This window comes from Microcebus murinus, chromosome 2, assembly GCF_040939455.1.
Source record: "Microcebus murinus isolate Inina chromosome 2, M.murinus_Inina_mat1.0, whole genome shotgun sequence".
Taxonomy (NCBI): Eukaryota; Metazoa; Chordata; class Mammalia; order Primates; family Cheirogaleidae; genus Microcebus; species Microcebus murinus.
The window spans coordinates 12,764,460-12,779,197 of NC_134105.1; the positions used below are offsets into that span (position 1 = coordinate 12,764,460).

At 49.8% G+C, this 14,738-nt stretch overlaps 1 protein-coding gene across 1 annotated transcript; it reads right to left on the reverse strand.

The window, feature by feature from the left end:
• Nucleotides 1-1,873: 1,873 nt before the first annotated feature.
• PLA2G2A (phospholipase A2 group IIA) lies at nucleotides 1,874-14,424 on the reverse strand. The gene is made up of 5 exons (XM_012787661.2): nucleotides 14,385-14,424; nucleotides 14,032-14,176; nucleotides 13,660-13,766; nucleotides 12,652-12,777; nucleotides 1,874-1,902 (listed from the first exon to the last, which is right to left on the reverse strand). Exons 1-5 carry the CDS (start codon nucleotides 14,422-14,424, stop codon nucleotides 1,874-1,876), a joined length of 447 nt encoding a protein of 148 aa, XP_012643115.2.
• Between the last annotated feature and the right edge of the window lie 314 nt (nucleotides 14,425-14,738).

A 14,738-nucleotide genomic window follows, 5' to 3' on the forward strand; every position in this document is an offset into this window, starting at 1 on the left:
CGTCTCGCCAGGGCCGAGCGTGAGAGGGGAGGGGAAGGCGCCCCGAGCCCGGCCCCGGCCGCCAACCCCGCTCCGTGCCTCGGCTCTAGCGCCCCCTGCCGGGCACGGGGAGCACGGCACGGTATTCTCACAAGTCCGTCAGGTGTTGTCCCTCCCAGGTAAGAAATCCGAGGCTCAGAGACGTGCTCAGAGACGTTAAGTAACTTGCTCTGGGTGGCAGAGCGGGGAGGTGGCGGAGGTGGGGTTTGAGAAGTCCATTCAGGCTTCACCGCGCCGCCCGGACTTCGTGACGTGAGAGTGTGTGGGGTTGAGAGACACAAAGACACTACAGCAAAAAGGCCACAGTCCCCAAAGCACAGTCTAGAGGACAAAGCTCTCTCTTTCCCGGGGCAGAGGCAGGAGAGAGGGACCCCTGGGGAGTGGCGGGTTGGGGGAGGGGGGTCCCCCAGGATCCGCGCCATTTTGAGAGCGTAAACCTGTCTGTGTTAGGAAGATTGCAAAGGACAGCAAACTCAGGCTGCCTCAGGCCACGACAGGCCTAAGTACCCAGAGCAGAGCCGGGGTCTGTCCCCATCTGGCACTGCCTTCTGCTGCTGCCTCCCCATGCTCGAGGGGTCCAGACACTGCTGCTGGGATGGAGGCCCACACTCCCTCCCTCCCCCATTCCCCTCCCCCTACACCCCTCCCCCAACCTCCCACATCCAAATCCACTAGCAACAGGCGGCTCTTTATATTTAAATTAATTAAAATTAAATAAAATTTAAAATTCAGTTCCTCAGTCACTCTGGCCACACATTTTGAGCGTTTGAAAGCCACTTGTGGCTAGTGGCCACCACACTGCACAGCTGTGGGATGTGCCCATCGTCACAAGAAGGTCTACAGGGCTGTGCTGGTCTAGACCATTCCAGAAGGACTGGTGCTGGTGGTGGGGCGTGTGTGTGGGGAGAGCTCCCCCGGGGAGCAGTGCTGCCGGGGCTCCTGGCACAGGTGCCGTTGTTTCCGACATGACGGTTGCTATGGCCGATTGTAAGCAAGTGGGTGCCAGCCCCAAATCCTGAAATAAGGCTTCAGCTCTAACCCACGCTGTCATATGTGACAGAGAGTCCATGCGACCCCGTCATGCAATCTGCCCACTTTGTCTCTCCCCTGGGTTTTCACACCAGCTTCCCAATCACTTCTTCCCCTCCCGGCCACCAGCATCCTCCACCTGCTGGCAGGTCTTCCCTTGTTTAAATCCCTCCAGAGGCTTCCCAGCACCCCAAGGATGGCAGCCAAACCTGGGCCCAACCCCCTGCTGTATTCTTGCTCTTTTGCTGACTACCAGGTGGACCGGTGTAAATTAGACACAGCCATGTCCTTGGGGAACCCAGTCTAGTTGGGTTCTAGGCCCACCCACAGATAAATAGTAAGGAAGTGCTGAGTGCATACAAGAAATTACATGAGGCCGTGGAGAAGAGAGAAGCATCTCCACGCCCTGTTTGGAGACATTCAGGAAGGCTCCATGGAGGAGGAGACTCTCCGAGGATGAGCAGTAGCATCCTAGGAGAGGCAGAGGATTTTCCAGAGGGTTGAGATTTCCAGGCAGAGCCACAAGCAAAGGCAAGGAGGTTGGAAGGAACGTCCTCTCAGCCAGCGCGATGAGTATATGGGAGAGGGGGCCAAGGCATAGACCTTGGAGGTCCCAGAAAGAGGCTTGGCTCCCATTTTCGAGGTGCTGGGGGGTCTCTGAAGGGATCTAAGCAAGGGGCGACCTGACAGTCATGGAGGATGCTGGTGGGAGGTGGAAAGATGAACGAGAAGCTGATGTGAAAACCCTGGGGAGAGAGAAAGTGGGCAGCACTTGGGTGACGATGGCCGGAATGGAAGGGAATGCCTAATAGGTGGAAGCAAAGGCACCTGTCCCTGGATGTGGCGGACAGGGAGAGCAGTTGTTAAGGTGACAAGTGTGTTTTTGGCTCGGGCAGTTGGGCAGAGATTGGGGAAAGGGGGCGCCTGCAGCTGAGCCGAGGTGGGAGGAGACCTTATATGGGGGCAGGGAGCAGGATGAGGTCGGCACAGGTCGCCTGTAAGCAGCTTGTGGGACCCCCAGGGGAGATGTCCAGTGGGGCACCTGCTGGCGAATGCACCTGCTGCTTGGGGGAGGGGCAGGGCTGGGGACCTGGATTGAATAACCATCTGCTGAGAACTGAAAGGAAGTACCCACATGATGACATTTAAGGGCCCAGAAAGCAGCAGAGAAGGAACAATCGGGAAAGTGGGGTGGAAGTAAACAGGCAGAGGGTATCAAGAAGCTGGAGGTGCTTAACAGTGTAAGAAGTAGCAGCATGACGTGGTGACGGAATGATGGAAAGGAGACCCCGGAGTTAGAGACCTGGTGGCCAGTCGTGTGTGCAGATTTCCTCGATGGAGCAAGATTGCTGTGGGTCAGGAATGAGGAAGTAGAGACAATGAAAGCAGTTTTTTTTTCTTTTTCTTTTTCTGAGTAAGTTTGATTGTGAAGGGGAGAGAGAAGTGAGGCATTCGGGGCTGGCTGGAGGAGGCCACTCAGTCTGAGACTGATGATTTAGGGTCCCCGGGCATAAAGCTCTGAGCTGGGCCATGAGCGTCTCCTCCCTGACTTCTAGGGCCCCCTCCATCAGACTGGGGCTCTCCCAGCTCAGGGACTGTGTTCCCTCAAGGTGTGGATCGTGTCTTCCCCCATCAGATTAAGAATTCCTAGGCCAGGCACGGTGTAATCCCAGCACTTTGGGAGGCTGAGGTGGGAGGATTGCTTGAGGCCAGGGGTTCAAGGCTGCAGTGCACTGCGACTGTGCCACTGTAGCCCAACCTGGGTGACAGAGTGAGACATTGTCTCTAATAATAATAATAATAATAATAATAATAATAATAATAATAATAATAAAGAGCTCTTGCAGAGAAAGGCTGCCTCTCATCAGACTGGGACTGGGCTGGGAACTTCCTGAAAGCTGCAACTGGGTCTCCACCGCCGGACTCTGGAATTGCTGGAGCTAGAAGGCGGAGGCTGGGTCTCCCTCGGCAGGATCAAGCCCCCTGAAGCCAGGGACCACGTTGCCCTCCACTTGATTGGGAGGTCAGGAGGGGAGCTATTGGGTGTCCCCACCAGTCTGGGGGCCCCAGAGGCAGGGACTTGAGTCTCCTCCTTCCTCTGCACCTCCTGGAGGTGTCCAGCAGTAGAAACCGACCTTGTGTCTTTTTTGTTTCCCCGATGTCTGTTTCCTGTGACTTCAGAGAAAGGCAACTTTGGCCAGGAAGCAGCCTGTGATTGTGAGAGGGAGGCTGCCCGCTGTTTCCTGCACAACCTCGGCACCTACAAGAAAACTATGCGCACCCTCCCCAACTCCCTGTGAGAAAGCTGGTCCCTCCTCTTGCCTCCAGCCTTTTCCAGGATGGTGGGCTTCCTCCCTTCCATCTGCTTGTCCCTGCACCATGCACCTTCCTACGCCAGCCTCTGTCCGAGGGCAGGATATTTTGTCTTTCTTATCTGTCTGAGAACAGCTTTCACACATAGGTCACTTTGAGCATCCTAGATTTCCACATTTCCTATTCTGCTTGCCAACTGCACCTTCTTTGGGTTCCTTCTGTTTCTGTTCTGTACCACGTTTTCCTGCTTTCTATCCTCAAATATGTCAAGCTCAGACCTGTTTCTGTATCCTTACCTTAGCTATTCCCTCTGCCTGGACTGATTTTGTCCATGATCATCTTGGGGCTGACTTGCTCATATCACGTGCTTTTAGTGCCTTTGCTTTTAGTGCCTTTTCCTGTCTATGTGGCACCGTTCGTGACTACTCTGTGTAAAACATGTGCCCTGCCTTCCCCTTGCCATCTCCTATTCTGCTGTTTTGATTCTCTTTATATTACTTATCACTATTTTTCTCTTGAAATTTGTTTATTGGCTGTATCTGTCTCCTGCTAGTGGCTTGTAAGTGCCAAGAGGAGGCAGGGACCTTGCCCATCTGGCTTTTGCTGTATCCTTAGTTGCTGGTTCTGTGCCTGAAATGCTGCACGTGTTCAATAGATGTCCTGTGGGATGAATGAATGGAAAATGGAAGTGGCGATGTTATTTACCTAATAGGATTGCAAAGAGGATTGCACGAGAAAATCCATTTAAAGTGCTTGACCCTGGACCTGCCATAAAGTCAGTGCCCAGCGAGTGGGAGCAATCGAGACATGCTTTTGCTGCTGACATCGTGTTGACATAGCCTGGCTTCTGAGTGCCTTCCTCCACCATGCTCCCGTTAGGATGAAAGTTACTGCCGGGTTATGAGGCAGGTGAAGAGTGGGGCCTTCCCTTGGGCATCCAGATGGTTCTTTCATCCCCTCCATGCTGCAAAAAGCGGTTGATGTGATTTATTCCCTGCAGGGAAGGGATTTGTCAGTATCTGTGCCCTTGAAAAGTCTCCCGGGCTAGGTTTGATCTGAATGTGGGAAGCTCAGATGGTCTGCATTTGGTTTTCAAGGTCTTCGGAGACCATCAAAAGCCTCAGCGCTTCACTGGCTAGATAAAAGAGTTGGAAATCAAACTAAAGATGTGCTTGTGGAAAATGACTGGAAAAAAGGCTGCTTTTTGTAAAGACTTAGCCTTTCTCCAGAATTCCATTCTTGAGCCGAGACAAGCCATGGCGCCATCCTTAGACCTGGGAGCCAGGGTCTCCTCCCTTGGGGGTTTGGGATGCCCCAGACCAAGGGAAGTGCCTGAATGCACAAGGATATGAACTGGTCTCATCGCTATTTTACTGAACGGAAGAAGCCAGACCTGAAAGAGTCCACACGATGTATTTAATATGATTCAATTTATAGAAAGTTCCAAAATAGGCAAAACTAGTCAAAGGTGAAAATAATTGGCACAGTGTTTTCCCCATATCATGGACCGAATTGTGTCCCTTCCCAAATCCATATGTTGAAGTCCTAACACCCAGCACCGTCAGAATGTGACTTCTAGACCATAACCTGGGTGTCTACGATTCTGGAATTTCTCGCCCAAATGACGCTAATCCACATCTGGGACCTGTGCTGGTCTCTTGTCCAGGTTAATCTTGTTGAGTGAAGATGACGTTTGCCATAGGAGCAGGAAAGAAGCTCTAGTGGGCGCCGTTGGGAGGGACATCTGAAATGGGGGTGGTGGAAGACGGGATGGTGACCGTCAGTTAAGATGGGGGAGCAGCTGTAGCAGCAAGGGCTGTGGCTACTTCACTCACCTTCTAGAGCAGGTGTCCTCAAACCACGGCCCGAGGGCCACATGCGGCCTGCCGAGGACATTTATCTGGCCTGCCATGTGTTTTTGCCGCCGCTGCCTGTCCTGCTTAGCAGCCGACTTGTCCTGGGCCCACAATGCGCATGTGTGGAATGTGCCCCCCCCCTCCAATGGCTCTCCAACGGTCTGAGGGACAGTGCACTGGCCCCCTGTTTGAAAAGTTTGAGGACCCCTGGTCTAGAGTTAAGTCCTGTAGGCCATCTGTACTGGATCTCAGAGGACTGCGTGACCCTGCCCGCCTTGTACTTCCCTCGCTTGTGAGGCGAGGGTGTGCTGCTCTCACAGGCTAGCGGGGGGCCCGGGCGGTGGGGTGGGAGCTGGCACAGTGGACAGGCATGGGAGAATTTGAGTGGCTCAAGGGGAGCCCTCTGTGGGCCACAGATTATGTGCCTGTCTGATTCTTTTGCCAAAAATTATTTTTATAGATTTAGGTGTACAGGTGCAGGTTTGTCACATGGATACATTGCTTAGTGGTAAAGTCTGGGCTTTTTGTGTAACCCTCACCCGATCAGTGTATGTAGTGCCCATTTAGGTAATTTCTCATCCCACACCACCCTCCCACCCTCTTGTCCTTTGGAGTCTCCAGTGTCCATTATTCCACTGTCTGTGACCATGTGTGCACATTGTTTTGCTTCCACTTATAAGTGAGAACATGCAGTATTTGACTTCCTGTTTCTGACTTATTTCACTTAAGATAATGGCCTCCGGTTCCATCATGTTGCTGCAAATGACATGAGTCCATTCTTTTTAAAGGCTGATTAGTACTCTACGGCGTATTATCCGCCCAAAGGAAAAGAAATCAGTGCCTCAAAGAGCTGTCTGCACTCGTGTGTTTATTGCAGCACTATTCACAATAGCAAAGATATGGAATCGGCCTGTTAGATTCTCTCAGCCTCACCTGTCTCCTGAACCCTCAGCGTCTACCCGTACCCCAGGCCAGGCCTGGGGCCAAAGGAGAAGCAGGTTTGGTTTCTGTAGTCTCCCCCTCACCTATTCACTTACTTGATTAGTCTCCCATTGAATCCTGTGCAGACAAGTTCACTGTCATCTCTCTGCCACCAGATATGAACCTGACTTCATTCCTCTAGTTACCAGGTAGCATGTGCCAATCATCTCCATCCTAAAGCTGAGGACAAATGTGCAATGAAAATGACTTTTGGATTATCTACGATCATTATTAATACAGCCAAGCAATGGCAATAATTGAGAAATGAATATTTCATTCTGGCTGAGGGTGTCATCTAAGACCCAGTGGCATCACTGGCCAGTGTGTCAGCTGACACTCAGGGTAGAAAGACCAGACTTTAGGTTGAGACAGCTCTAGGTTTGAATTCTCATTCTCTCTCACACAACTGCTCATGTACCATGCGTTTGCAGGGTACATTTCCAGAAGTGGGGGTGCTGAGTGAAAGGATAAATGCATTTATAATTGATCAATTCTTAACCCATGAGCATGGGTTCACTTCATAGCGCATTGTTATTGGTTCGTTCAAAATACCGGGTTGGTTTTATTTTATTCACTTTAGTCCTTCATCCTCCATCTCCACTATCAATTCAACTTCATATGTTTATTTAGATACATGGGTTCTTGCAAAACATTCAGTGTTTGCATGACTTTCTGTATGTGCTTTTAAGTGATACACAGATATTGAGCTACACATTTCCCTTTTTTTGTATTAAGATTGCAAATTAGCGTATGCTGCTTGCTCCCTTTGCCAAAACCAATCTAGCAAATACATATCTGAAAGAGAAGCTTGGATGATGAAATAGCAAAAGAACATTTGCAGTCTTGCAGAAAGTATGGGGTGCATTGGTGGGGGAGCAGGTGCTGTGCCCCGGAGCAGAGTGTGGCCAGTTCTGACAAGCAGCGGGTAGGCTGGCAGGAAGCTCTTCAAATCCAGTTCTTCTTCTCCTTTTGCCTCTTCATCCCAGGGCAACAGCTGAGATGCCCACGTTCTGGAGAGCATATTAGGACTGTCCCAAAGTCCTACTGAGAATTGTTGAAAGCAGAGGCAGGCATTATTTATTCATCCATCTCGTCCTGCCTTGCTCCCTCTCCCCTTGTCCCCTGTCTCAGGGGTGGCTGACTTTGGGGACCACCTCCTGCTGGTGCTGCTACTTCCCAGGTGTTTCATGATAAAACCCTGAGCAGAGCACCAGCCTGGGTGGCAGCCTGGGAACCGTCAAATCTAGGACTCATCCCCTTCCCATTCTCTAAGTTTACCTTGAGGCTCACAGACTAAATCCACCAGGAAAATGAAATATACTTGACAACACACACACATACCCCATTAGAAACAGAATTGCCGGAATGGATGAGTGAGAAATGAAACTAAGCCTGCTCAACATTCTTATGTGGATAGAGAGAATGTTAACAATATAAGGCAAGAGCAAGAAATCATTAAAAATGAATCTCAAGTGTAAAAGATATGAGAGTTAAATCACTGAAGTGAGATAGCTAGCTGAGGAATGATCCAGAGAGTTAGAAGCTTAGTGTAAGGGTGGAGACTAACAAGGAACTCATGGTGCAGGTGGAGAAAAATGTCTCCGACAAAGATTAGGACAGAAAGAAGGAAAAGTTTATTTTTATTTTTCCAGGCAGAAAAAGGGCCAGCACAGAAGAGAAAGAGGTAAAGAATGCTGGCATAGAAGACTGGTAAGTGAGGCCTTTTATTTAGGGGCTACAAAGGGTGTGAAGATGATTTATGGCTGTATCCGGATTAGCTGGACATAGTTGTGGAACTGTTATTGGAAGCTCGGCACTTATCCCTGAGGCCACCTAAGAAGAATAAGAGCAAGTGGTTTGAGGAGAAGGAAAGAGAAGTTTATTGCTGTGATGGCAAAGGAGGAAAAATGGCACACTTTCTCATCTCAAACTCCAAATTGCCTGAACGTATGCAAAAATATAGAGCTTTTGAACCGAGGGCCCCTGAGTTCTAGGCTATTGTGGTTAGTTATTCTAATAGTCTCATCTGTGCCACAGATAAGGCCTGTGACCTCTACCAGTCGCCCACCCTGGGATGGGCCCAACCTGGGGTGGCTGATTCTCCAGCCTCCTGATGACCCACTGCCAGGGCAGGAATGCAGGCTTCAGTTCTCAAAAAGAGTGGGAAAGTTTTAAAGACCTTTTTGCTGTTTTTGTTCAGGCCATTCCCACTGTAACAACACTCCTGCCTCCATTTGTTTGCTTTTTCTTAGTGGCAGGCTGAGAACAGATGCAGCTGGGGGATGTTGGAGACCTTGTCCTTGGAGTATGGTTTTGGGCAGGAAGTGAGGCCTGCAGCTTCCACCCCTGCCAGAGCTCAGGAACTCTCAAGGCTTTAAAGCAAATAGGTCTGCTAAATGTAAAAGAGAAGAATTTACATTTCATTTCTGTCTGCTAAGCCTTTTCAGATGTTGTGAAAACAGAACTCTGCAGGGTGCCTGTAGGCTAGAGAGCTCATATGATTGATCGTAGCCCTTACTGAGAAACTAGGTAATTTTTGTTGTTGTTATTATGCTGGCAAGGCCATCCTTTCACTTAGATTGTGAAGTCTTCCCAGGGGAAAGAACAACAAGAAAATAGAAAAGACAATTTAAGTGATGTGGAGTATAGATGCACCAACTTCCAGATAGTACAAGTCCCCAAAGCAGAAGGGAAAAACAGAGGAAAGGAAATATTCAAAGAAGTAATGGACATAAAATTCCTATGATTAAAGAGAGATGAAGGGACCTCAGAGTACAAACAGGACAGATAAAGAAAAACTGCCAACCAAACACATTGTAGTGCAAGTTAAGAACACCAAAGACAAAGAGGAAAATTCTAAAGTCTTCCAGAGAGAAAGAGCAGATAACCAACCCAACATGAAGCCTAAGATTCACATCAGACTTCTCATTAGTGCTATTGTCTGTAAGAAGGAATGGGGGCATACTTCTAAGGTATTAAAAGGAAGCACATTGAACTCAGGGATATAATATCTTTACATATTATCATTCAATGTGAAGTTATAAAAAATGCTTTCAGGAAGAGAAGGGCTTCAAAATTTTGCACACAAAGACTCACATTGAAAATATTCTGAGATGAATAGTCGTTTAGAAGTGTGAAGTCTTTACTGGAGGAAGAGATGCAATAGAGGTTGTGAATGACTTCATTCCTTTCCTTTCCCCTAGCCCAAAGAGAAGAAAAGAAAAGCCCATGGCAAACACTTAACAGAGGCTTTCTTTAGAAGCTACATTTAGTCACTGAGAAGTAATAAGCTTCCACTACCTAGCTAGTAATAAACGATACTTACTCTATGTTAAAGGACAAAAACATATTGCTCATTCTGAAATCATTAAGGACATTTGTCTTTCCTCAATATGAATTTGATCAGGGCTTCCCCAAGTGAGGGTCACGGGGCAGTGCCAGTCTGCGAACTATTTCCCATCCAAGGTTAGGGACACGCAGAGACTAAGTGTTAGGAAAATTGAATTTGACAGAGCGCTCTTAGGTTTAATGAATCCAATAAAAAATTGTGTTGGTATTTTTTACATCTTTTATTTAGGAAAGTATTGATTTGCCTGGGAAAGATCTGGAAAAAATAAAGAACAAATGGGTTCATCACTACAAATAATTTGAGAAGCACTGGATTAGATCCAGGGATTGGCGAACTCTTTCTGAAAAATGTCATATGTTCTCTGTTGCAGTGATTCAATTTTTCTGTTGTAGGGTGAAAGCCAGCGTAGAGAACACACAACCCAAAGAGCATGGTTGTGTTACAAGAAAACTTTACTTATTGTCACTAAAATATGAATTTTATACAATTTTCATGCCTCAGAAATTCTTATTATTTTTTTTCAACCATTTAAAAATGTAAAAACCATCCTTACCTTGCATGCTAAACAAAAACAGTCAGTGAATAGATCTGGCCTTTAGGATTTACCAATCCATGTGTTAGACTGCATTGTCTCCGAGGGTTAGTATTTATCTCAGAGACAGCAATGTTTTCGTGTGTTTGAGGATGCTAACTTTCTTTTGCATAGGATATACATTCATAGGGTTAAAAAAATCAAATCCACATAACAAGTTACACATCCAGAGATCTTTCTCTCCACCCATCTGTGCCAGCCTGATTTCTTGCCAGCCACACTCTGTTGTTTGAACCCCTTATCATTCATCTTATAAGCCTGTTCTTTACAGGTAACCATTTTTTTTTTAATGAATTTCTTACATGTTTTTCCAGTGTTTCTGGAAATATTAGCAAAATACATCCACAGATGTATTTTCCTAGATGAATGTGGTACACGGATTCTCCTCTTGCTTTTTTCTCCTGCCATCATATCCTGAACCTTTTTACACTGGAATAAAGAGAGCTTCTCTCATTGAAGGGATGTATTGGATTCCTTTTTGGGTTGGTATAATTTTTTTTTTTTTTTGAGACAGAGTCTTGCTTTGTTGCCCAGGCTAGAGTGAGTGCCGTGGCATCAGCCTAGCTCACAGCAACCTCAATCTCCTGGGGTGAAGCAATCCTCCTGCCTCAGCCTCCCAAGTAGCTGGGACTACAGGCATGTGCCACCATTCCCGGCTAATTTTTTCTCTATATATTAGTTGGCCAATTAATTTCTTTCTATTGATAGTAGAGATGGGGTCTCGCTCTTGCTCAGGCTGGTTTTGAACTCCTGACCTCGAGCAATCCGCCTGCCTCGGCCTCCCAGAGTGCTAGGATTACAGGTGTGAGCCACCGCACCTGGCTGGGTTGGTACCATTGTTTATTTAACTAGTCCTCTCCAAACAGATGGGGTTAGTTCAAGTGTAATTCAGAACAATGGTGCAATGAACAAACTTGCTCATGCATTGCTGTGTGTGTGTGTATATGTGTGAACTTGCATCCATAGGGTAAATTTCCAAGAACTGATGTCTCTGAGCCAAGGGATAAATACCTTTATAATTTTGATAGCCATTGCCAATTACCCTCTGTGGGCGTTTTGCCCTCCCACCAGCTAGCTACGAGAGTGCCCATTTCCCCCACACAGCCTTGCCATAGAGCAGGTGTCACGGGTTTGGATTTCTGTGCATTTTTAAAGATAAACCGGGCATGTCAGTGGAGCTGTCATCTGCATTTCTCCTGCTACGTGTGAGAGTGGCTGTAGAGACAACCTCCATCAAGTGAAGCATAGTTGAGCGGAATTAGAGAAAGGTGGTCGTTCTGCGAAGACAGATCACAGAGAGGCACCTGCTCTGGGCGAATGCAGAGCTTGCTGGGCTGTGCAAGGGCCCCCACCTGGGGCAAGTTCAGCTCCCACCTGTGCCTACTGGGTTGGGGGGCTTTGCGAAGGGATCCCCACGCAGCAGCCCTCACGGTGATTATTAGAGCAACAGGTGGGGCTGTGGCTGGTCTAGGTAGGAATTTCCAGCAGAACCTGAGGCGGCAGGAGGAGGGAAGTAGCATCCAGGTAAGCGCAGAACCAGCTCCGATGGGGCAGGCCCAGCTGCATATTGTGTGTGGCCCAGTGCAAAATGAAACTGCAAGAACCCTTGTGTAAAGCTTGGTAAGAATTTCCAGACGGCTGCAGCAGAGCATGAAACCAGGCGTGATATCCTTCCAAGCACCACGACCCCTGCAGGACCCTGAGGGACCTGGCCCTGGGTGAGGGGCTAACCCACAAGGGTCCCGCTGGTGGCCGGCATTGCACTGCCCCACCTTCTCCTCTATGAGACTGGCAGCACGGGAGAAGAGCACCCCATGCAGAAGATGTGCATTACAGCTCCCCAAAAGTCCAGACCAGCTTTCCTGTTTTCCCCGACAGGCCAGTGGGAGCTTCTCTTGCCCAAGGAAGGAGAGACAGATGTCTGGGTTTTACTTGTAATGGCGGCTGTAGACATGCCAGACCCAGGGCCTTGCCCCGGTCGTCATTTCAATCCTCAGGCATGCCCATGCAGGCGGCGCCAATGTTATCTCCATTTAGAGGAAAGCACTAAGGCTTAGGGAGCTGGGGGAGGGGTATTTGACACAGCCAGTCTGATTCTAGAGCCTGTATTTTCACCCCTACCTCTTACACCTGTCTGTTCACACATTAACAGCACAAAGGGCAGAGCACACGGCATTTGCTGAAGAATGGCTTTATTCTGAAGGGACCCCCAGGAGAGTAGCTACTATTGCAAAGCTGGGGGTTGCACTGGAGGAGGGAGGTGGAAGTCTGGAAATCTCTTGCTGCCCAGGGAAGGAAGGGGACTGGAGGCCAGGCTTCGGGGGTGTCATTCTGGGTAGGGAATAGAAGAGTACCTGCCTGGCCTCTAGGTTGGGAGAGAGATGTTGTCTTTGCCAGAGAACTAGGCTAAGGTAGGGGGCGTGTGAGAGAAGGAAGGTCGGCATTGGGTGGCGAGGCTTCCAGGGAAGAGGGAATTTAGCAAGGGCGTTTACCCCCTATGCACTTGATTTTGGGATAGAACTCGTACTCGTCATTGTAGCTCTCCTTGTTTCTAGCCAAACAGTAGGCCAGATTTTTATCACACTCACACAGTTGATTCCTGCACTTATCCTCGTTTGCTGAAATCACAAGAAAATAAACATCGTATTGGGGGAAGTTGTTAGTATACTATGGCTTCTTAGAAGACACAGCCCCACCCGCCAGGAGCTCCTAGTCTGAGACAAGCACCTGCCCTGCAGACATTGCTGACTGATGGGGAGACGCAGCGTTCCTGCCCACACAGTCACACTCCCACCCTCCAGCTCCCTCTCTCCACCCCGCCCCTGTCAATCACCAACCTCTGTTGCTTCCACCTCAAATTCACCTTGATTTCTTTCTCCACCCTTCCATCCTGGCCTCTGCTGTTCTATGCCAAGCCGTGGCTCTCTCTTGCCTGCATCATGGCAGTCGCCTTCTCTGGCCTCCTTCCATGTGTCCCCATCCACTCTATAGCCAGACTGAGTCCTCTCAAATGCACATGTCGCTGCTTTGCTTAATAGCTCCTTGTTGCTTTAGGACAAAAGCCGGAAGCCCTGACTATCTGGCCCCGGCCCGTGTGTCCAGCACCGTTGCTCACCACTGCTTCTCTTCCTCGCGTTCCACTGGGTGGAGCACAGTGGCATAGGGCGCCCTTTGGTGCCTTTGACCGAGCTGTGCGATCTTCAGGGAATGCCCCTCCCCCTCCCCTGACTCTCCGCCCAGCCTTTGAGACTCAGCCTGCAGGACGGCCCTTCCAGGAGGCTTCCTGGAGCCTCGGGCTGTGTCAAGGCCCCATCCGATCTGTTTGCTCTCTTCCCCTGGTGTCTTTACCACTTGGGCTTCCATTTTCCTGACTTCCCACCCAGCCATGAGCTTCTCGAGGCCACGACAGTGTCCCTCTGTTCTCTGTCTCTGGTGCCCGGCACAGTCCCCGGCATTGTGTGATCAAATGAGGGCCCCTCGATGATGTTGAGGGCTCTTACCACAGGTGATTTTGTTCCCCTTATGGCTAAACTGATAGCTCAGAAATTTGGAGCCACACCCCTGTTCCGTTTGCCGATGGTAGCAGCAGTCGTGTTCGGCACAGCACCTGGGAGGAGGACACACTATTGGGGTGGTCTTCCCACAGATTTGGGGCACAGGGGGGCTGTTGCCTGTGGTCTCACCCCTGGGACCCTGGGAAGAGACCCATGGCTTTGGAATAGTCTAGAGCAGAGGTTGCCGCATGCCGGCTGCTTTTCCAGCTGGGACCTCCTGAGACCTCTGTGCCGATGAGGCACCAGCACTGTCCTTGCAGCTGCCAGCGCTGCCTGGGCCAGAGTGAGAGGAGGGCAGGGGGTGCTTTGTGGCCTCACCGATCCGTCCCATCCAAGGGGGTTCCTATACCGCTCAAGCCACAGTAGCAGCCGTAGAAGGCGTAACTGGACAGAACTTCCTTTCCTGTCGTCAACTTGATCATTTCCTTTAACTGCAGCAAATTCCCATGGGCCTGCAGCAGGCCTGGAAGGAAATCAGAAAATTGCCTGGTGATGGGGGGTGGGGCAGTGTCCTCCCTCTCTGGTCTCTCTGCTACTCTCGATCTCCCCAAATATCTACCCTCCTCCTCCCCCTGAGGCAGGACTGCTGCGAGGGGAAGGCAAACTCGGGGATAGTGTCCTTCCCTCCAGGGGCTGCCCCTCTGCACTCAGATGCCAGGCTCAGCTCTTACCAAAGGCCATGATCACTGCCAGCAGCAGGAGGGTCTTCATGGTGAGATTCTGTGGGGGACAAATGCAGACGGACTGGCACAGCCCCTGTCCCGGATAGTCCCTGCTTAGCCCGGATCCCTGCTGTGCTGCTCACCCTCGGCAGCCCTGGGCACAGGACATGCTCTTCCAGCCCAGGCCGAGTCACACACAGAGCACACAGCAGTGCCCTCCGACAATGCACACGTCTGTCACCTCTGTGCAACAGTGTCACACGCACCGGGCCGCAGACCCTCAGGGACCCCACAGGACGCACTCATCGGAGACCCCCACGAGCCTCATCAGACTGAGAGCTCCTGGAAGGTTCAGACCAGGTT

Bases quoted from the DNA above. Each gene is read 5' to 3' on its own strand.
- PLA2G2A (XM_012787661.2), bottom strand. From the start codon at position 14,424: ATGAAGACCCTCCTGCTGCTGGCAGTGATCATGGCCTTTG. The intron at 12,778-13,659 runs GTAAGAGCCCTC...TTGTGATTTCAG, and splicing joins GGGGAACAAAATCACCTGTG to CAAACGAGGATAAGTGCAGG. The intron at 1,903-12,651 runs GTAAACGCCCTT...CGCCACATCCAG, and splicing joins CAAAATCAAGTGCATAGGGG to GGACAGGTGCCTTTGCTTCC.